This window comes from Thunnus maccoyii, chromosome 4 (assembly GCF_910596095.1).
Source record: "Thunnus maccoyii chromosome 4, fThuMac1.1, whole genome shotgun sequence".
NCBI lineage: Eukaryota > Metazoa > Chordata > Actinopteri > Scombriformes > Scombridae > Thunnus > Thunnus maccoyii.
Window position 1 is genome coordinate 10,717,215 of NC_056536.1, and position 21,781 is coordinate 10,738,995.

Sequence of the window (21,781 nt, forward strand, 5' to 3'; positions counted from 1 at the left end):
CTCTGATGTGCCCCACAGACACTCTCTCCTTTCATCTTCTCCTCCCTCCATTAGCTTTGTTTCTTTCCTTCGCTTTTGTCTTTCTCATCTCCCAAATCTGCACATTATCTGTCTTTATCCAATCTTGCATCCCGTCTCTCTCCCCCGTTTGTGTTTGTGTTGCGTGTGTGTGTGTGTGTTTTCCTCCGACTTGTGTTTCAGTGCACATTTCTGTGAACATTTCTCTCATTCTCACAATGTGGGAAACTAAAACTCAGTTTATCAAGTGTCATTCAGTGAACATGTCTTGTATTTCTTGGTGTGTGTGTGTGTTGATACAGAAAAATCTTGTGGCAGTGTGTTCTTGTTTGTCCAGTCATTCCAGGCAGATTTCTTGGCAGAACTGTCCCACTCATTTGTGTTTGTGTGTGTGTGTGTGTGTGTTCGTCATTTATGTGTGTTGGTTTATATTCTTTTATGAACATTTGTCCTGTGTGTGCGTGTGTGTTTATGTGTGTTAACGTGTGGGTTTGTGTGTGTGTGTCCGTGTTTGTGTCCTGTCTTGTGTTTCGTAAGCCGTCCATATTTATGATCCAGCTCTTACATAAGCCTCAGATCTAGTTCAGTGTGTCTCTGACAGAACAACTGAGACAGAAAGAGAGAGAGAGAAAGAGAGTGAGAGAGAAAGAGGAGTGGGAGAAAAGGACAAAGAGGAAGAAGAAAGGTTAAAAGTGAAAGAGGCAGATTGAGGGCAAGAGAAACAGAGAGAGAACCAGAAATTATTTAGAGAGAAATAATACAGTCGGATGAGAGTTAAAGGTGCCATACTGTGCAGTTTTCATACTTTTATATTGACTTATGTTTTGGCTCAGGATGAGAGGAACCGTCTTCATGGTGATTTGCAAATGCAGTTTTGTTAAAAGTTAATTTAAATTCATTTGAAAGCTTAAGTTGTCGGAGGCTCTGGCTGACAACAGCAGCTCCTGTGATTCAAATGAGTCAAACCACTTTGATGGAAATTTCCATTTCACATCACACAGTAAACAGGCCTGACTGGAGAGACGTCAACAACTCAGTTCCTAGTAAATATAAGACACACTACAAAGATTTGTGAATACATTCAATATTTGATCTTATATAAATGAGTATAATACTGGACTTGTTAAAGTGGGAAAGGAGCGTGATCACAAATTTGAGTTTATCCCTTAATATTGTGCCAAAATCAAATATTTTCTTAAATAAAGGTGGCCAGAGGTTGCTCTATGATGTCTCTCAAACTCTTTTTAGAAAGGATTTGGGTTTTTCATCAAGATTTTGAAACTGCAAAGCAAACTTTACTTTACATTCACCAAAACAGAATATAAGTCTAAATATTTGGTTGTATGTGGTCACATGTGGACGGAGTGTTGCATCTACGCCTCCGAACATTGTTAACAAGCACAGAACTGAACAGGGAACAAACCATAATGGGAAAATTGTATAGTGCCTATCCAATAAAACGAGCCGCACGCTCGGCTGAAAGGATCTGCAGAGTCGACTTGGGATCGTTCACATCACCCCATGATTCATTTATATGATTTATTTCACTCTTTTTTTTTATTGGCAGTTATGATTAGTAGATGTGTGACTGCAGGTGTAATCAGTTACAAGTTGAGCTGGCGTTTGACGGCCAGAGGAGCCCACTTACTGAATCTAATGACACAACCGGTCTCTCCAGCTGAGCCCTGAAGAGGGAGGGAGGTCCTTGACGTTGCGCATCCTAATATTTTTGGTGATTTTAGTTTTTTGAGTCATGAAGCCATAACAATCAACAAAAAGTCACAAAAACTGGTTGTTATTGCAACCATAGCAACAGAGGTCCCCTATCATTAAAAAAAAAGTAGTTTTTCAACTCTTTCTTAACCCCAATTAGGTCGATTTTGTGCCGAAACTGAAACGAGTTTGTAAAATGATTCAGAATAGTAGAGGATAAGAATCTAAAGTAGCAACAGACCACATGAACAATATTTCCTTTTTTTTATGACATTATCAATAACCATCACCCGTCCTCATCTTGTCTCCTCTCACAGACCAGTCCCACAGTGCCCCCTTCAGCTCCGAGAATGAGGCTCAGGGAGGCGACCCCGCTGCGTGGCAGTGCACCACTCCCCCATCTACCTCACCATCGGGGGAGACGCCGGCCCACCCTCCCCCCTCCCAGCGGGGGTCCAGACCCCGCTCCAGACCGGCCAGCCAAAGCCCCTCCCCTCCCTCTGCTCTGACAGGAACCAAGAAGAGGAGCTCCAAACCGGCACACATGAGACGCAACATCAGGTACTGAACTCGACACCCTAACTGTAACTCCGAAGATCATGAAATCCTTAAGAAACTGTAACATTAAGCTGCCATCATTTCTCAAACATCATGAGATCTGACTGAGTTTCTTTCAGTCATTTTTGAGCTTCATGTTCAGAAATGAGTCTGACTCATTGCTTTGAAACCAGTCAACCTCGATATGAAAGGGATTACTGGACGATTCCCAGAGTATGTTGCTGCTGAGATGCAGAGTAAACTAACACTCACTTATTTAACACTTACAGTATAACATTTACTGAATAATGGGATTCCTTGTTCCCACCATGTCTTTTTTACCTTCTTCTTCTCTTCCCTCATCCATGATTTCACTCTCATTTTAAACAACTGAAGCGTTGGTCAAATACTGATGAAATCTGTCCATGATTATATAGTTAAACATGCTCAGTCTGCAGGTTTCCTCCACTTGCCAGTAATCAGGATACAGCTCAGCCTCAAGTATGCAGTTTCTTTTACATAACAGCATCTTTACAATAATATCAAACATATGTCTGAGATGCAAATTCATGGCTCAGATCTCTGCCTTTAGTTCCTTGTTGTTAAGTCAGTATTTGTGTATGTAGAGTAATTAAGCAGTGGAGTAATTTCCTTTCGAGTTTGGTGCTTGTCTAATTACATGGCATCACTGACTAACGACCGTTTTTCTAATCAGAATGAGTAGAACAAAATACATTTCCTCATAATTTCAACTATTTGTCATCTCTCTAATATCTCTGTCTCCCTAAAATAATGAAATTTTCCAGCTGAAAATTAGCTAGAAATGAGCGCCAGTCGGAGGTAGTGGCGGAATGAAAACAACATTAATGATCAATATAGCGAATTATGGGTTCGTAATTCCTGTTGCTAAATGAAATTCATGGAAGTTTTAATGACATCTGATAATTTAGATTATACCTGCATTCATCGATTTTTGACCACTAGAGGGCAGAAGAACTCAAAAACAAGCTAACAGTGTGTTAGCGAACAGGTTATTTACCAACATTAGCATTAATATTTTCTACCTATCAGTAAATGTAAGTCAAATATTCACCTCTCCTTTTAGCTGTGGTTTGGTTTCCATCAATTCCTGAGAAAAATATCCGGCTTCAGCTCCTAGACGTTTAGCTGTTTTCACTAGATAGTTCCTAACTTTGTGCTGGGCAGGTAGCATACAGTAGGTTTTATTAGAGCTTGATAACTGAAGCGACGCACTTCTGCTGGAAACAGGTTAATGAGAGAGCTGAACTATACAGATAAAAACTAAAACAAGGAGCTACAATATACAGTCATTTGATTCCATGTTAAAGGGATAGTTCGTATTTTTTGAAGTGGGGTTGTATGAAGTAGTTATCCATAGTCAGTGTATTTATTACCTGCAGTAGATTTGCTTCGTATTCCTACGCATGCCGCGCACTGTTTTATGCTGCAACAGCACTTTCTGACCCCAAACAGCTGATCTACGGCGTAATACAGTGCGTGGCATGCGTAGGAATACAGAGGTTCCACAGAATGTAGTGCCAAAGGAAAGGGTTGTCTGACGGCAAGGTAAAGCGGTGAAATATTCTAAATATAGCCTGCGCTTAAACTGATATTGATTTTTTTAGACAGGCTTTTTTTTGGTGGCTAATATACATTTTGCTGCTGGCTCTATCCACAGCAGTACATTGCTTAGCTTCTGTGCCGGTAGTTCTATCTGCGTCTCCAAATTGGACCCAAATCTACTGCAGGTAATACACTGACTAAGGATAACTATCTCATACAACCCCACTTCAAAAAATCCAAACTGTTTCTTTAATATTCACAAAATACTGATTAATGCAGCTTTAAAGAAAGCAATTCCTGTCATTGACTGATTTTGCTTGATTTGCTTATATCAATGTTATTCTTCTTTGTGTCTGCGTAGGAAGTTACTGAGGGAGCACCAGTTGGAGGCAGTGACCAAAGCCGCCCAGCAGGAAGAGCTGGAAAGGAGGCGACGTCTGGAGCAAGGGAGAAAGCAGGATTTCCCTGTACCGCTGCTGCCTGAATATGAAACTGGTGAGAGCGTGTATCCAAATATAGAGAAATGCCTCCATACTAAGTATGTTTTATCCAGATCTCTGAATAACTAGTTATACATGCTTGGTACAACTAGGTTTGTACGAGCTACGTTGCTGCAGATATTTTGAGGTTTTCCGCTGTAAGCAACAATGTCCCACAAAGCAAACATGATTTTCTTACCTGTCTTTCTATTCTTCCCTTTCTGCCCCTCATTTCCTCCCAATCTTCTGTCCCTGTCGTCCGTCTGTCCTCTTCCATTCTTCACTCCTTTGATCTGCTGCTTCTTACCTCTCCCTCTGTCCAGATGACATGACAAAGCATGTGTCATCATCGGCGGCATCAACGGTATCACAGCAAGAGGTGAAGTCAGCCAGACAGGAAGTGATCTGCCTGGACTCCAGCAGTACTGGCATCAGCGAGGACGACAGCAAGACCGACGTACACACCTCCGCTACTATAGAGCACACACACAAAACAGGTGAGCAACGCTAACGCTTGAAATCCTTTTCAAAGATGTTAAAACAACAAAACAGCAATCAGAGTGAAAGATGTTGGCCCTGTTTTCTGTATAGCGTCATTACCTTGAAATGAATGTGCTTAGGGTTAGAGTTACAGTAGGTAGGTTACAGTATTTTGCATTGATGTTTAATATTTTAAGTGAATCTTTGATCACATTACTGTCAGCAAGTGCTGTATTTTTTTCACCACCGTTTATAAGAATTCTTCAAAAGTGAAAACAACTAAATCCTATCCTGTGTATATACTAGAATGAAATTCTGGACAAACTTCATGACAATTTGGAAGACAGGTGTTAAAATGTTATTATTCAGCCATCAGGCAGAGAAGGCAGTGGCTCAGGTTTAGTGTAATTACAAAAGAAATATTAAAAAATAGCAAAACAAATAGAAAACAAAACTTTACAGATTAGAAAAAGAGACCAAAAAAACTCACCCTCTTGGAGATATATGATATCCAATGAAGTCCAGCCCCTTTTTTCATATTAACAGGCAGAATTTATACCAGTGAATAATGACAGAGACGTTCAGTAGCCTCAATGGTGCACCACACGTCGCAGGTTATGACGTAATCTGGGCCTGTGATTGTGTAAGTGGGCTAGTGGGTCAGATTCCTGTGGAAGGTCATGACAGCAGCTACAGACACGGAGCTGTGAGGTTTATTTATTACCCATCATGCAGTTGTATATTCTGAGCTGTTCGCATAGCTGGGCAAAGCCATAAATAAACCACATGCTAATTCTTAAAATGCCTAAAGAGCACAGTGTGAGCTTCAGTACAATGTGTGAGGAGTTATGTTACAGATGTTTGGAAAAAGTTACACCTACTTCTAGCCAAAGCTTTAGTAATTAAAGGATAAGTTCGCTGAAACATTGTTTCCCATAATTTATCATTGTGCCTCAGACAGTTTTGTTGGTAGCTTCAGTTTTCTTTATTCTTTGGCAGCTTAAACAGTCCAATAGGGAAATGTTAAGAGCTTCAAAAACCACAAGTAACAGTTAAAAAGAAACAGAAACTATATATATATTCCACAAATAAAAATTGCATCACAAACTGTGTGTTTTTTTTATCAGGTTTGACTGACTTCTGACCAAGCCAGAAAGAGGAAGTTGTGCAAAACGCAACTTGATTGTTTCCTCAAAAACACAAAGTTCCCAGCATAATTACACAAATATTTATATGTTGTACTGATAAGAAGAAGCTTGCTTCATCGATCTGTTTCTAGTTTTCGTTCGTAGGTTTCTGTTACAGAATTATCATGGATAGAGCTGCAATGATGATGCATGATATTTGACAAACGAGAGGTGTTGCTGTATCTTCGGTATTTTGCTCTTAATCTGTTTAGTTAACAGTAAAAAAGTTGAAAATTTAGGAAGGGGGATCTGCACAGCGAGGGGGGAAAGAATGGCAATGAAACCTTTCAAACATCACTTGATGTGAGAAGAATCTCCTTGATAATTTTGAATTGAACACTTATGGAGTGAAGAGTGTGTTTTGAAAGCATTTTGGTTTTGTAAGTGTTATTGATTGTCCCTTTGGACTGTGTTTAAAGCTGCTGCTGCCAAGTTTCTCAGAAGCTGAAGCTATCATTGAGGTTTTACAATGCATAATTATGAAATGATGAAACACTGTTTTATTAAAGTCTGAGTTTAGAAACAGTGAAGCTCCAGTGTGCAACTCCTGACCTTAAATCCCAACTGACACCAAAATAAATCTTGATCTTTGCATTTTTTATCCTGATGAACATTTATTGCAGCTGCACACATTCAGACCTTTCAGCTGCCCAGTTCAACCACAGGCCGTAAAGCTAATCCACTGGCGCCATTTGAGGTCCAATACTTTGCCCACCTGGCAGTCACTGAGGAAATGATCCATCAAAGGCAAATATCGCTTCAACAGTTTCAGTAATTTGCCAGTTTTCTAGTGAAAACCTCACATCTCTAAAACATCAGTCTCTCTGAGTTTAAGTAAAGCAGTCTTGATAGCCTCATGACAGCCATGGGTTTATTAAATTACACACGCTGTTGCAAATTGCTTTCTGAGCCCAGGGGTCTGGAAAGTCGGCGCATTAAACGGCCGCATCAGCTTGAATTTGCAGGGTAAAAAAAAAAACTGTATTGAAAAACAACTCCAATTTGAATTATGTTTTTACTCAGAAACACAGCAGAGAATATTTCATACAAGGTTAATAGTTGAGTGTTAAAAAACTGCTTCTCTTTAATGACTCTACACGTATTTCAGCCTCCCTGTTGTCTCTAAAGACAATATAAAGGAAGTTGTTTCACACGGAAACTTTGCAAACACTTGATGTTCAAGTAGCAGCAGATTTCTTTCAAGTTTATAAAACAGAAATTCTTTCAAGGGTGAACAGACTCTTCAGTCTTATTGGAAAAATTTAAACCCAATTACAGTAACTCTCCCTGCACAAATTTAAACAACCGAGGTCAAAAATCTCCTCAGTTCCCGTTAAGTGCGTGTGTGTGTGTTTGTGTGTTGGGCTGTTTTTAAAAGTGGAGGGAGTTTTAGTAGATTAGCTTCCATGTGCATCAGAATATTTAAAACCTCCACAGGGTACATCATGTACCGTTCTCTTATTGCTCGAGCGCACAGACACACACAAACGCAGAGACACACACACACTCACGCACAAAGCAACTGAAACAGTCAAGGATAAACACAGACTTCAACACACACTCAGTTAGGGATAAACACACGTACGTCTGCACCGAAAGAAGAGACGGAGGACAACACATACACATGCGACACAAATGAGAGAGAGAGAGAGAGAGAGACGGGATGAGTGACTAAACAAAGACAGATAATATGTAGATTTAGGAGATGAGAAAGACAAAAAGCGAAGGAGAGAAGAAAGCTAATGAAGGGAGGAGCGGATGAAAGGAGAGAGTGTCTGTGGGCCGGATCAGAGCGGGTCTGTGGAGCAATAAAGCTGGCTAATCCTGGTTATGAGCCAGAACACACACGTATAATCACACACACACACACACACACACACACACACGCCGGAACACACACACACACACACACACACACTCACACCACAGTGGCACAGTGACATTTCTAGTTGGGGTTGCATAACCAGTCTCCCCCTCCGCTCTAATCCTACTTGTATAACCAGCCATTCACTGCAGTTATATAAGCGCACTCTCTCTCTCTCTCTCTCTCTCTCTCTCTCTCTCTCTCTCTCTCTCTCTCTCTCTCTCTCTCTCTCTCTCTCTCGCTCTCTCTCTCTCTCTCACACACACACACTAACATACTGACACACACACACACATCTCTCCTCGTTGTGCCCTCGCAGGCTGCCAGCTTGTGTAACTTTCACCACTTGATACCGTTGACGTCCTTTTTTATCAGATATGGATTTTGCTCACCGCATAGACACACACACACACACACACACACACACACACACACACACACACACACACCCACACACACAATCTGTGACGTCCATGTTTGATGTAAGCTGCACTCATGACGGAGCCACCTTGTCACTTGAGATGAGGGTCAAGGCCAAATAATAATACAGTAATAACTGACAAAAGAAAAGCTGCAGCACAGGTTTCCTGCTTTTCTGCACTTTCAACTTTGAAATAAAGGCGACGTTGCCAAAAAACTAATCTTAAAAAAAATTTTCAAAGTGCGTGCATATCTCTAATACTTCCCCTTTACCCTCCTGTTCCTCATCTCCTCCTCCCTCGCCCTCTCTGTGCAGACGTGATCGACCTGAGCTCGGGCGAGGACGACGCCGTCGCTCACGTCAGCAGCGAGTCCACCAACGAGGAAGAAGAGAGCGAGCCGAGCGGCGCGCACGCCAACGACGCCCTCAACCGACCGGATCCCCAGGGCAGGGTGCTGGTCAACTTGAACCATCCAGATACAGAGAAGGACATTTTCCTGTCGCCACAGCTGGCGGGAGTAGTCAAACCTCACCAGGTATTATTACTGCTGCACTCAAAGCAAACGACAGGTCCTTTCGCCTAGTCGTCGTGCACCATTTTCAGATTTGTATATAAAGGAAATTGAGATTGTTATATCTCAAGTTTCTTAATATCAGCAAAATCCCAAATGCTGTGTCCAAATGTGCCTTTAATTTGGGTTTCTACCGTGCCATACTGTGAGAATTCTCCTCTGTCGGGTCTTATCAGTCAGGGACAGCTCGCCGAGTGTGATCTTTTTATTCAGTTTTAATGAGATATCAACTCTGCCTTTCTCGCTGTCTCCCTTCTACATTCTCATTTAATTTTTCCTTACGTCACCATCTTCTCCTCCTCAGATCGGCGGAATCCGCTTCCTGTACGACAACCTGGTGGAGTCGGTGGAGCGTTTCGGCAGCAGCAGCGGATTCGGCTGTATCCTCGCTCACAGCATGGGCCTGGGTAAAACGCTGCAGGTCATCTCCTTCATCGACGTCCTGTTCAAACACACCCAGGCGCACACCGTGCTCGCCATCGTACCTGTAAGCACCTGCGGATTCAATGTTGGAATACAAAGATTATAAAAAGTGTGAAGGATTGAATGGAAGTGAATTAGTCGTGTAATCGGGTGAATGAACAGATGAGTGATTTGGACACATGTTGTGATTTATGTGGTAAAGAAGAAATGAATGAAACAACTGATTGAATCAATGGCTGAATTAAGGAACAAGTGCTCTGAGGGGAACACACAATATGCCATGAATGTGAATATGAACATGTGAATAAAAGAATTAATAAAAGAAGTGTTGAAATGGGCTCCATTCACAACTGATTATCATTGATCATAGATTTATTTATCAATTATTTTTGGATGAAGGATATGGAAATATCACAAACTACCTCAGCACACAATTAGCGTCACTTATTTAGTCTTATTAGAGGTGAAAAATCTAAAGTATTCAATCTAAAATCATACAAAACTAAGAAAATCATGTATTTTTAAGCATTTATGAAGCTGTTATGAACATGTTTGGTATTTTTTTTTAAATGTCAAAATTGAGTGATAAAGTTATGATAGTGATAAAGATTAGACGAGAACAGCATCAACATGGAGACTAGGAGACAACGAGGACTGTCGATTAAATCAGATTATTTATCTGTTTATTTCATCCCAGGTCAACACGCTGCAGAACTGGCTGGCTGAGTTCAACATGTGGGTCCCGCCCCCTGAGTCATTACCCCCGGATGCCGACCCCGGACTGGTGAAGCCTCGCAACTTTAAGGTTCACATCCTCAACGACGAACACAAGTGAGTAACAGGAAAAAGAGCGCTTTTAGCTCTTCCTGTGTGAAGTCTTTCACACAAACACCTGCTTTGAACACAGTCACCTAAAGAGAAACATATATTACGATATCTTCCTTCAGAGTAGATAAAGAGCAGCGTTATCAATCCAATAGTAAACACAAACAACCTGATTTTAAAGCTATCTCATCAGGAGAAGGAGGAAATGTTCTTTGCACTTTATCCCCATCTGGCTCATCCTCTCTTCCTTCTCTCCATCATCCTCTTTATCGACAGCTGCTTTTGTTGGAAAGATTTTCCGATTCCTGTGTGTGCGTGAGTGGGATTAGGGACAGAGGGAGGGAGGAAGGAAGGAATGATAAAAGATGAGCGGGCATTTCCATGAAACTGCCATGTCTGAAAGTGACACAGTAACCTCATTCTGTCTCGCGCTGGCATCTCTGCTCAAAATTAACTTTACCAAGCATTTGTTTCTATTGTTCAGACACTACTCACAAATGATTGTCACTCATTTTGTAAAGAATTGATGTATTACTGTTTAAATTATTGACTACAATGCAGTAGTAACTTGAAGGTGCCACAAATTGAATTATAGCATTTATAAATCATTAACACATTTACTTGGAGAATGACAGGAAATCAGTTTTGTGGAACATGAGCAGTAACTCAATTTATCCTTTCTTATGTTACCCAGGAACACAGCGACCAGGGCCAAGGTGGTGGAGGACTGGGCTCAGGAAGGAGGGGTGTTGCTCATGGGCTACGAGATGTACCGCCTCCTGTCGCTGAAGAAGAGCTTCGTGGCCGGGAGGAAGAAGAAGAGCAAGAAAACAGCGGGACCTGTCGTCATCGACCTGGACGAAGAGGACAGACAACAGGAACTGCTCAAAGGTGGGAGAGATGAGGAGGAGGAGAAGAGAAAGGGAAAGAAGGAGGGAACAGGGAGGATACGAAGAGAGGATAAAGAGGATAAAGAGGAGGACGTAGAAAAGAGAGAGAAACAGATACAAATCTAGAAAATGTTTTTAAAAAATTAGGAGCACCATTGTAAAATATCATTAGAAATATGTCAAAGGTAAAATATCATATCATCAACTGCCCTCTTCCTCCAGGTATCGAGCGAGCATTGGCCCGGCCTGGTCCAGATGTTGTGATCTGCGACGAGGGCCATCGCATCAAGAACTGCCACGCCAGCACATCTCAGGCTCTGAAGAACATCCGGACCCGACGCCGCGTGGTCCTAACCGGCTATCCGCTCCAGAACAACCTGATTGAGTACTGGTGCATGGTCGACTTCGTCCGACCTGACTTCCTAGGTACGGGGCGAGATATTTGTCTTACAGTATTTGTTTATTGTCAGGGATGCTTTTTCAAAATGACACAATGAGATTAGCATTAAAATGTTGGTTGTTGTTAAGATCAAACACCTAATTCTTTTTCTAACAACTGTTTTTACATCATTCCAGGTACGCGGCAGGAGTTCAGTAACATGTTTGAGCGTCCCATTCTGAACGGGCAGTGTGTGGACAGCACTCCTCAGGACATCCAGCTGATGAGGTACCGGAGCCATGTCCTGCACAGCCTGCTGGAGGGCTTCGTACAGAGGTGAGACAGCTGCCGTTAGAAACACACCATCACTGCCCAGAAAACAAAACCTGACCTCTATTTAATATTTGGCTCTGTCAGATCTGACAGTAGCCCACAGCAGCTGAAAAATTGTAGTACTAGTCCATTTTATTTCATTTCTTTTTTGAGTAAAGTTGAATTCTTTTTTTTTTTTAGTAACATCTGACAAATATTTACTGTTACCTGTCTTTAATCCAGACGAGGCCACGATGTCCTGAAGGACCAGCTGCCCTCTAAGGAGGAGCATGTGATCCTGGTGCGTCTGTCCCCCCTGCAGAGGGCGCTATACACAGAGTTCATGAACCGCTTCAGAGAGGCGGGAAACACCGGCTGGCTCAGCCTCAACCCGCTGAAGGCTTTCTGCGTCTGCTGCAAGGTGAGAAGGAGGGCATGTGTGTACAATTAATCAGTTATTTTACCTACAATTAGAGGATAAATGTTAAAATTACTGCCATAAATGTCCTCTGGTTTCTGTAGGAGTTTCTGCTGTCTTTGTAGCACCCAAGTTACTATCTAAGTCAGCATGTTTCAACACGAATGTCACCACAGTAAATTCCTGTATATTATAGTTGGCAAAGCCAGTGATTCTCACCTTGAGACAAGTGTTTTCACACCTTGATCTCCTGTTTATTCTTCAGATTTGGAACCATCCAGACGTGCTGTATGAGGCCTTACAGAAGGAAAACCTGGCCAGCGACCAGGACTTAGACCTTGATGACATCACTTCCGCAGGACCCGCCCGATGTCCGACCGCACCCAATCAAAAGTCTAAGCCCCTGGAAAATCCAAACCCCATTGGTGGTCTGAGCCTCAACCAGTTGCAGGAGAAAGCCAATCAGGTCATCACTTACGAATGGGTATGTTGAAAGAAACGAGTTTTGGAGCACGTGCAATACTCAAGTATTTTTGTTTTTGCTCCCTGTAACACCAAACCTCTCGACCTAGATCACAAAGTCAGAACATTGTGTTCTCCCTTATTGAGATGAGATGAAGAGGAATCCAAACAGATTAACTTTACATTAATCCATAATGGCCCAGTTCAAAGACGGCTAGAATGATCAATTTACACTACATGATTTACTTATTACAAGTAAAGTCTTCGCAACTTATTAAACTTTCTGCTAGAAAGCACTGGAACTTTTCAGTGATATAACTCCAAAAATATTATTGCCTCTGGGCATGTTCAGTACTATGTGGTGGGCTTGCTTAAGACATCGTGAGATAATAAGCTCACGTGTTTTTTAGTTGAACAGAAGTTGAACATCACTGTACCTTCACTTCATCATCTAATGAGTCTCATCATTCTGTCTCTGCTACATTGCCAGGCAAAGGACATCATGTATGACTACAAGCCCGGCGTCCTGGAGAACTCGGCTAAGATGGTGCTGCTGTTCCACCTGATAGAGGAGAGCGTCAGGAAGGGAGACAAACTCCTCGTCTTCAGGTAAAAGACCAGACAACATGGAGGCACACATCTGGATAATACAACATTTTGAGATTTCTGTTATTTTCTTTATTGAAGTTGTTTTCATACTTCCTGTATGTGATTGAACAAATCAAAAAAACTGACTGAAAAGAAAAAGATTTGTGGGAAGAAGTTGGAATATAAAGTGATTACTGAAGCGTTTCACCTAAAATTGCCCCCATCACAGCTTTTCTCAGCTTTTATCCTTTGTTTTGGTTTAATTCAACTTTGGATTACATTCACATTCTTAAGCTTTCCGGCATGTGATCCAATCTCTAAATTTACCTCCGTCTGCCTCCTGCAGCCAGAGTTTGTCCACGCTGACTGTGATCGAGGATTTCCTGGCTAAGAGACCTGTGCCTCCCTCGCCCAACACATCCAGCAGAGACAGACCCAACCAGAACTGGGTCCGCAACCTCAACTACTACAGTAAGTGGTCGTATATTATGATGTTTTCAGTCATTTGTACCATGAACTCACCGTTGTCATGGCAAGGAGATTCACTTCAAGAGGAGTAGACAGGTTAAAGTTATTTTAAGCACATAACCGGGTGACACATATGGTGCAAAAAGGTGGAAGAAAGGAAGATGGTTTGAAAAACTTTTCAGTTCGAGAGGAACATAGCTTTTAGCACACTTAAATTACATACTCATAAATCTGTAAATTTTCTTTTTGACTACAGTGATTTAGTTTTACAGTGGTGTTACTCCTCTCATTGACTTAGAATAAGTGCTGCCACCTGGTGGTGCTCATAATAACAGTCACCCATTATTTCTTGAGTATAAGTGACTAAAAGACCAGTTTCTTTATCAAGACAGTAAGTTAATTTAGTTTCATTTAAGTTTTTATATCCATGTTTATTTTATCTTGTACATTTTTAGGCATTTTAAGCCTTTGTTATAGTGACAGCAGAAAGACTAGACAGGAAACAAGGGGGGAGAGAGACGGGGGATGACAAGTTGGGCAGTATTACATAACACTGTCCTTGATTCTGTACTAAAAAAAGAGCAAGTAAATAAATAAAGAAGAATTACAATGAGGAAAGGAAGATGGAAAAACACAGAATAAGAACATTTAATTGTATATTAACTGAATATCTCAAAGCATCACAGCATGCTAAGCTACTGAACCACCCTGTTTTAACTCTGCATTGGTGATGTTTTGAAGGACTGGATGGAAGCACAACAGCCTCAGAGAGAGAGAGACTCATAAACCAGTTCAATGATCCCACCAACACCTCAGCATGGGTCTTCTTGCTGTCAACCAGGTAACACACACATGCAGTAATATAAATGGCAGAAAATGGATGTGAATTATTAACATCAGAATGTAATATAACAATAACAAACATAATCCAATTGTGCACCTCAGGGCTGGATGTCTGGGTGTGAACCTGATCGGGGCGAACCGTGTGGTGGTGTTTGATGCCTCCTGGAACCCGTGCCACGACGCCCAGGCCGTGTGCCGGGTCTACCGCTACGGCCAGAAGAAGCTGTGTCACATCTACCGACTGGTGTGCGACTTCACGCTGGAGAAGAAGATCTATGACCGCCAGATCTCCAAACAGGGCATGTCAGGTGAGTTGAAAACACATTGACTTGTTATGTTTGGATATCACCTTTAGGAGAGAGTTCTAATGTGCAGGTGTTTTTTATTTCCTGTCTTTCAGACGAAAGATGTGGAAGAAGAACCAATATAGACACTAAAGAAGGAATGAAGTGAGAAAAAAGAAGGAAGAGAAATTGAACCACATATAAAACAGAAAAATATGACAGACTATAAAATGTATTAAACACACCACACTCAAACTGTGTAAATGTCTTTCTAAATATACAAATATTGTATGTTCTGACATTTCTCTCATGAATCTTTGCTATTACATATATACATACAGTACAGTATAATATCACTACCTCTAGCTGATATCTTTGTCAAACATAGACTTTCTGAAAACCCCAATCAAGGCTGTTCTCCAACAGACAGACCCCCCAAAACTCAATAATTGGCTTTGTGTTGAAACCCAAGCTCTTCTGCCAAGAGGCTCTTGTCTGACAGAGTAAACTGTCTCAAGTGTTTGCTGTAAGCTTTGACTGGCGAGACAGACACATTGAGGTCGCCGTTGCATTGGAGAGCTTGAAATCAGCCTTTTAACCCACTTTTTTTTAACAATTTGCTCTTCTTTTCCCTCCATTTCTCTCTGCTCCTCTGAACCCTTGGTCTTTTCTTTCTTCCTTTCTCCCTCTGTCCATCAGACCGGGTGGTGGATGACCTGAACCCTGTGCTGACCTTCACCAGGAGGGAGGTGGATTCTCTTCTTCATTTTGTGGAGGAGGAGCCAGACCCCTCCCAGGTCCAGCTGCAGCCTCACGACAGCTTGGAGAGCATCCTCAGGAAGGCGCTGTACCTCTATCCTCGCCTGATTACTAAGGTATTTGAACAGTGGAGGCCTGTGCCCTCTATAGGTGTTTAAAAGTAGGACATGTGGGGATGTTTTTGGCCGCTTCACTGTCCCCTAGTGTGCAATTTTTGCATCGCTCATCTTGATTGACAGTTCTCTACTAATTTAATAAGTCACTTGCCGTCATGGTGGCTTTTTGAATGAACATGTAAAAGTGTCAGAATTCATTTTCTGAATAAATTTGAGGAAAGAACTAGGCCATTCAGTTGCTATTATGTTTTGTTTCACATTCATTCAACAGTTTTTATCAGCTCATAAGTTTCAGTTTCATTGAGTCACCTAATTAAATCTGCTGGATTCTCGGTGGAGAGTTTCCAAGTTAAACTTCGACAGTAAAAACTAGGCTCACGAGATTGTTATCTGGCTGTTTGAGGCAAAGAATCTCCCTCTTGGGTTTAATGTATGTTGTTGCTGCAAATTTACTGGCAAGAGCAAAACACTCACCGCCTCTCTGTCCCGCCTCCTTTCAGCAACCGTTCCCCCATGAATCCCTGCTGATGGACCGCAGGGAGCTGAAGCTGAGCAACGTTGAGAAGAAAGCAGCGAGGAAGGGTTATGAAGAGGAGAAAAGGGCGTCTGTGCCGTACACCCGCCCTTCCTACGCTCACTACTACCCCGCCAGTGACCAGAGCCTCACCAACATCCCAGCCTTCAGCCAGAGAAACTGGTCAGTGACTCAACTTGGTCACAGCTGCAATGGCTGCTAAGTCTATTTTAGTTCATATATCATTTGGCCTTTCAAAGGACTCTTGAGTTATGGGTACAAATAGACGTAAAGGCCTTACAACGAACTGATTAGCAAGTGTATCTAGTAGTAAAACCTGGTTTGAAAAATGAATTTCAGACATGGTCTAATAGAGAAATAACCTTTCTACTCAGGCGACCACCTCCTCGCACTGAGGAGAAGCTTGTGGCCAGTGTCCGGCCAGTCCAGTCTACTCCAGTTCCCATGATGCCCCGCCAGGCATCTGCAGGCTCTGCCCCAGGCAATGATTCATCAGGATCCAGCATCGGAGGCTTTCCTGTCAACTGCTTGCAGAAGGCCGGGGTGTTTGTACAGAAGATCGTCACCACTACTGGTAGGCAAACTTCCAATACTTAAACCTGTTTGTTTATTCTTATTTCCTCCTCACATTTCTTAAATATTTCCACTAAAATCTTCCTCTTTCCTTGACATTAGATGAAGAATAATTGATGTTTCTTACTACTCTTGGTAAAATTGTGTTTCTTGGTCTCTTTTAGACATAGTGATCCCAGGCACCAACAGCTCGACAGATGTCCAGGCCAGGATCACCGCTGGGGAGAGTATCCATGTCATCAGGGGCACCAAAGGTAACCAGTCACTGCACGCTGTTACAAAACCCCTTTATTATACTCTAGAAAACATTTGTGGGTGACCGCAATAATCAATAGTTAAAACATTTGGTTGCTCTGGCTTCTCAAATGTGAGATTTGGCTTTTTTCTTACAATATAAATATATTTGGGTTTTGGGACTGTTGTTTAGACAAAACTATCAGTCTCATTTAGCTTTTTGTGTGGACTTATCATTTATTTCACCTTTCTCTGTTTTAGGGACTTACATCAGGACATCTGATGGACGGATTTATGCCATCAGAGCAGCTAACAAGATCAAGACAACAGAGGAGAGTACTACAGCACCACCCAAAGGTAGGATGATGCATTTACCAGAACTGAACTCCAATCTAAACACATGAGCCTCGGTTAGACAAGCAGAAATGTAAAAGTATACGACTACTACTGCTACACAAACTCATGAGCTGAAGAAAATATTATTGCCATTATGCTGTTGTTTAAGTAAATACAACCCATTTAAAGGGTTTAATTCTTTTCCAAAAGCTAATATCAAACCACTTGTTCTTCTTCTCAAGACTCCCAGGCCCCAGCAGAGGAGGTGTCAACCAATGGCAGTAACGGTTGCCTCTCACCTGACAGGAAGCAGCAGGAACCCTCCAAGACTCTGCCCCGCCCTCTTTCACCTGACAGCCCAGAGATCATCAGCGAGTTGCAGCGCTACACAGGTGGCACAGGAGCTAGCGCCACCGCAGGCCCCGGAGATCAACCAGTGAGGGAGGCCGAGAGCAACGTGAACAACCTGCCGTCTGCTAAACTGGTTCAGACCAATTGCAGCAATGGGAATATGAGTCAGCACGATGCCTCTGTGACTAATGTCATCCAGCCCAACATGGATGCCACTGCTGCCCAAGACTTGAGAACAGGCTCCAAGCGTCAAGCCTCTACCCCGTCCCTGGATGAGCGGCCCAGCAAGCAGCCCTCTGCTGGCAAACACTCCTCAGCCTCTCTGGGCTCACAAGGCTTCCCCTTCACCGGGGGCTACGGCCTCCCTCCTCTGGGCCTCAACCCCGCCATGTTGGCTGGGTCACTGGGGCACCCACTCTTCATGGGTGCAGGCTCGCCTTATTTCCATACTCAACTGGGGGACCCTGGCTTCATGTACCCCGATCTGTTCGGCCTGGGCGGAGCCGGCGCAGTCCCCCCCTCATCCTCCTCCTCCACATCGACGTCATCAACCGCTACTGCCGTCTCATCTTCCTCATCACTGTCATCCTCTACATCAAATAAAGCTGCCAGTTCAGTTCCAGGTGCCCTGCCACCGTTCATGCTGAGCCCCAGCATGGCGGGCATGGCGGGCATGGCTGGGATGCTTCCTCCAGGCTTCCCTCTCTCTTACAGTCAGTCTCTGGCCAGCCTCTACACAGGGTCGATGCTCCCTGGTGGGCTGCCAGGTCCAGCTGCCACTCCTGGTCCAGCTGGAGCCAGCTTTCTCTCACAGTACCCTCCAACTGCTGCCTCCAGCTCATCCTCATCTTCCCCTTCCTCCTTCTCCTCCTCAGCACGGTCTGACGGCCACCGAGCCCCAGTGCTGGTGAACGGTGGGAATGTTAGCAGAGCCAGCAGCTCTGATGACGACGATAATGATGATGTAATTGAGGTGAGGGGACAGTGACAGATGAAAGATGTGGTTGTTTGAGCAAGCTTGATTCAATTTCATAATCAACATAATAGGATGACGTCCTATTTGCCAGGATGCAGGCTTTAAAAGGCCTGTGGCTGAGGCCGTGAGGGAAATAGACAAAAATTGAAAGACAGATAAAGCGATGACAACTGAGCCCCTGCTATACTTTAAGTGTTTCCTCTGTTTGTCTCCACTGCCTTGGAGATACAGTCTGAATGGAGATTGAACACAGACTGGACACAGAGCGACAAATCTTTATGCTGAATATCTGAGAAAGAAGATGAAACCTGAGAAAGAAGATCCAGAGGGAAGAGGAAAATGAAAATTGAAGAGGACTTTGAGCTTCCAGGTTTTTGTCCAATACTGGCATTGAAATACTAATCACTGGACTTAGTACTGCTGAGTGTGGGCCTGCAGTGACCACAGATGGCCACTAGTTGTACTGTTGACTTTAGAGATTCTAGTTCTGCAGCTTTGTTAATTGTCAAGACTCTTTTGCTTTTTTTCAGCTAATTTAAAAAAAAAAATGATGGTAGGGTGGAATTGCTTATAAAAAAGGTTTGATAAGTAAGTTAGCTGGTAGTAACGTTTGTTAAACATCAGTAACTTAAATGGTATTGTTTGTCACTTGTCAAATATTGCTACTGAATATTTGTTAAAATGGTAAAAGAAAAGGAAAAAAGATCAAACAGAACCTTTAGAAAGCATTTTGATTGAACTTAATAATTCACTGCCAGGACAGGAGTATTGTATGTTTTTAGAAAAAAAAAAGACACAGGATCATCTTGAATTATTGAAGAAGCGGTTTAGACTTGAGGGTGAGGTTAAAGACAATTACTGAAACCTTAAAACGCTAATGAAAGAATGTATGCTTAATCAAATGCCTTTAAACCAGGCCTTTTTGAAAAGACTCCTTCTATTTAGGCATCAGACGTGGGAAGATCTGATTTTTCCTTTTTTGTGTATTTTATATTTATGTAATCTCTTTTACTTAAAAAAGAAAATCATTGCCTAAAAACAGCCAGGTGAAAATGAGAAAAAAAACTGTGTTCTAGCGAGGTGTCCTCCTTGTAGCGGAGAAACAACAAACAGAAAATGCCTTTTTGCCTCCATCTTTCTGAATGTGAACTGTGAGAGAGGAGAGTTAAAGAGAGACAGACGGTCACCGCGGCTCTCTGAATCTCACCCACAGTCTTACTGTAGCCTAGCGAAAAACGATGCAAAACACTCACTCAAGCCTATATGTATTCGTACAACCCCAGAGGAATTAAGCTCGCAAACCCTGAGTTTTGGTTACGCTCGTGTCGTTACTGTGTTCGTATCTGTGTGTTGTGTTCTCGGGGGTTACAAAAGGACAAAAAACTTGGACAAAAAAACTAACTCGGTTTGGTAATTCGTTCTTACCGACAACCCAGATTCCACTTCTTCTCTGCTGTTTTTCCTGTCTCATCTCATTTTTGTGAATAGAGGTCATTGTGAAACCAAACCGATTGTGGAGAGATGGTGTCGCTTTGCCAAAAAAAATGAGAAATGCACAAGCACATCAAACAACCTCCATCAAAGAGGATTGCGTCTTTAGAGACCAAATAATGTCGTCAACAATGTAGAATTGAAAAATCCACCACAGCAACACAATACGCTCTCTCTACAGCCTCCTCACAGCCACAGTCAAGAAGTACATATCCATCTCTCTGTACGACCTTTCAGATAACACTGTACACTGTACTGCACTGTAAAAGAGACACAAATCTGTATACGTCTGTAGACTGGTTGAAAGCTGTGGAAAGCTCCAGTACGTGACCAAGTTCCCTTTAGATCGACCGTAAACCATCATTCTGCTGTTCCAATTGATGCCCTCTGATCACACAATCTGATCTACTGCCTCACCCAAACTTATAAACGGGGATGGTCAGCACTGATGCGGAAAATCTTCTCCTCCAAAATGGCTGCGGCAAGAGCTTTAAAACCCACCAGCTCTTTTGTCGAAAAACGAAACCCAAGCAAAGACTAAGCATCTTCCTCTTCCATGTATCTGTTCTTCATACTGAAATTGTTAGTTTACTTATGTTTCATTTTTGTTCTTCTCTTTTTACAATGTTTGAATTTACCAAATTAATTTATTTATGACGGTGCATATTTATTCATTTGTATTTTTATTTTTGTACAATGTTTTTTTTTTTTTTTTTTTGGCTTCCTTTTGTCGCTTTTCTTGTTTGTAATATTAATATGGTCACATTACTATTGTTGTTACTACAGTTGGAAAAAAATGCTTTGATTTCTTGTGTTTGGAGATTTTTTTTTTTTTTTCTTTAAAGAAGTGATAATCTGCTGGTCTGACCCAGCATGTGTGCACCGTGCAGAACTTGCATGTGGACCAACCAATCAGTGCATCGCTGTGCACGTTAATAATCAGGATAGCATTTTTAAGAAGGCTTGAGTAAATATCATATCCTGTCTACGATCGCTCTGATCAGCTTTTGATCATGAGAATCCCAGAAAAAGATACCAGGGATATGTTGATATTAATTGTGATACTGAGCTCAGAGTCCTTCATCAGAATATCCTGCCGATTTGTTCACAATTGGGATACAAATCGTAAATACTTGATCTGAATAATTGAGCCATTTGTGTCCATTGAAATGAAGCTCAAATAACAAGTAATGGGTCAGAAACTGAGGCAGTCCAACCACTCGTCAGCTGAAAAGAAAGAAAACAATAATATCAAGTGCTTTGCTATCCTTTTTTTTTTGTGCGTTGCCCATTTCCATATCATCAGAAATGTCCATCTGTGTGTCGTCCCTATGATGGCAAACAAGCGAGTTTGCTCAGTTTGCTCAGTGTTGAACTGTTCAATTGTCAGCTTGGCGTTTGCTGCGTCGACTGACTTCTCTTTTATTTCACAGCTTTCTACTTGAATTTACATATTTATTTATACAAATCGATTCGGTCGGACAAGCCGAGCCAACCGTCTGAATTCCATTTTTAGCTGAGGAGAAGATTGAACGCTGCTGTCTTTGAGGATTGGCTCTGGTCAAAGCCTGTTGTGTAGTTTATCGATGGACAATGTGTATGACCTTGCATTACTTTTTTTTTTTTTTTTTTTTTGAAGTTTGTAAATAAAAAGAAACATGTT

At 42.2% G+C, this 21,781-nt stretch overlaps 1 protein-coding gene across 5 annotated transcripts in view; it reads left to right on the top strand.

The window, feature by feature from the left end:
- LOC121895632 (helicase ARIP4-like) overlaps nt 1–21,781 on the top strand; it is a 77,043-nt gene extending 55,262 nt beyond the window's left edge. For all 5 annotated transcript variants that reach the window (XM_042408991.1, XM_042408992.1, XM_042408993.1 and 2 more), the window contains 21 exons: nt 2,049–2,292; nt 4,214–4,347; nt 4,655–4,828; nt 8,599–8,819; nt 9,160–9,342; nt 9,976–10,109; nt 10,798–10,994; nt 11,216–11,419; nt 11,570–11,708; nt 11,928–12,105; nt 12,368–12,586; nt 13,055–13,173; nt 13,499–13,623; nt 14,362–14,461; nt 14,566–14,771; nt 15,447–15,622; nt 16,123–16,319; nt 16,532–16,731; nt 16,895–16,984; nt 17,226–17,321; nt 17,543–21,781. In XM_042408991.1, the coding sequence (XP_042264925.1) occupies nt 2,049–2,292; nt 4,214–4,347; nt 4,655–4,828; nt 8,599–8,819; nt 9,160–9,342; nt 9,976–10,109; nt 10,798–10,994; nt 11,216–11,419; nt 11,570–11,708; nt 11,928–12,105; nt 12,368–12,586; nt 13,055–13,173; nt 13,499–13,623; nt 14,362–14,461; nt 14,566–14,771; nt 15,447–15,622; nt 16,123–16,319; nt 16,532–16,731; nt 16,895–16,984; nt 17,226–17,321; nt 17,543–18,639 (4,433 nt within the window). In that variant the 3' untranslated portion in view covers nt 18,640–21,781. The remainder of the gene's footprint in view (nt 1–2,048; nt 2,293–4,213; nt 4,348–4,654; nt 4,829–8,598; nt 8,820–9,159; nt 9,343–9,975; nt 10,110–10,797; nt 10,995–11,215; nt 11,420–11,569; nt 11,709–11,927; nt 12,106–12,367; nt 12,587–13,054; nt 13,174–13,498; nt 13,624–14,361; nt 14,462–14,565; nt 14,772–15,446; nt 15,623–16,122; nt 16,320–16,531; nt 16,732–16,894; nt 16,985–17,225; nt 17,322–17,542) is intronic.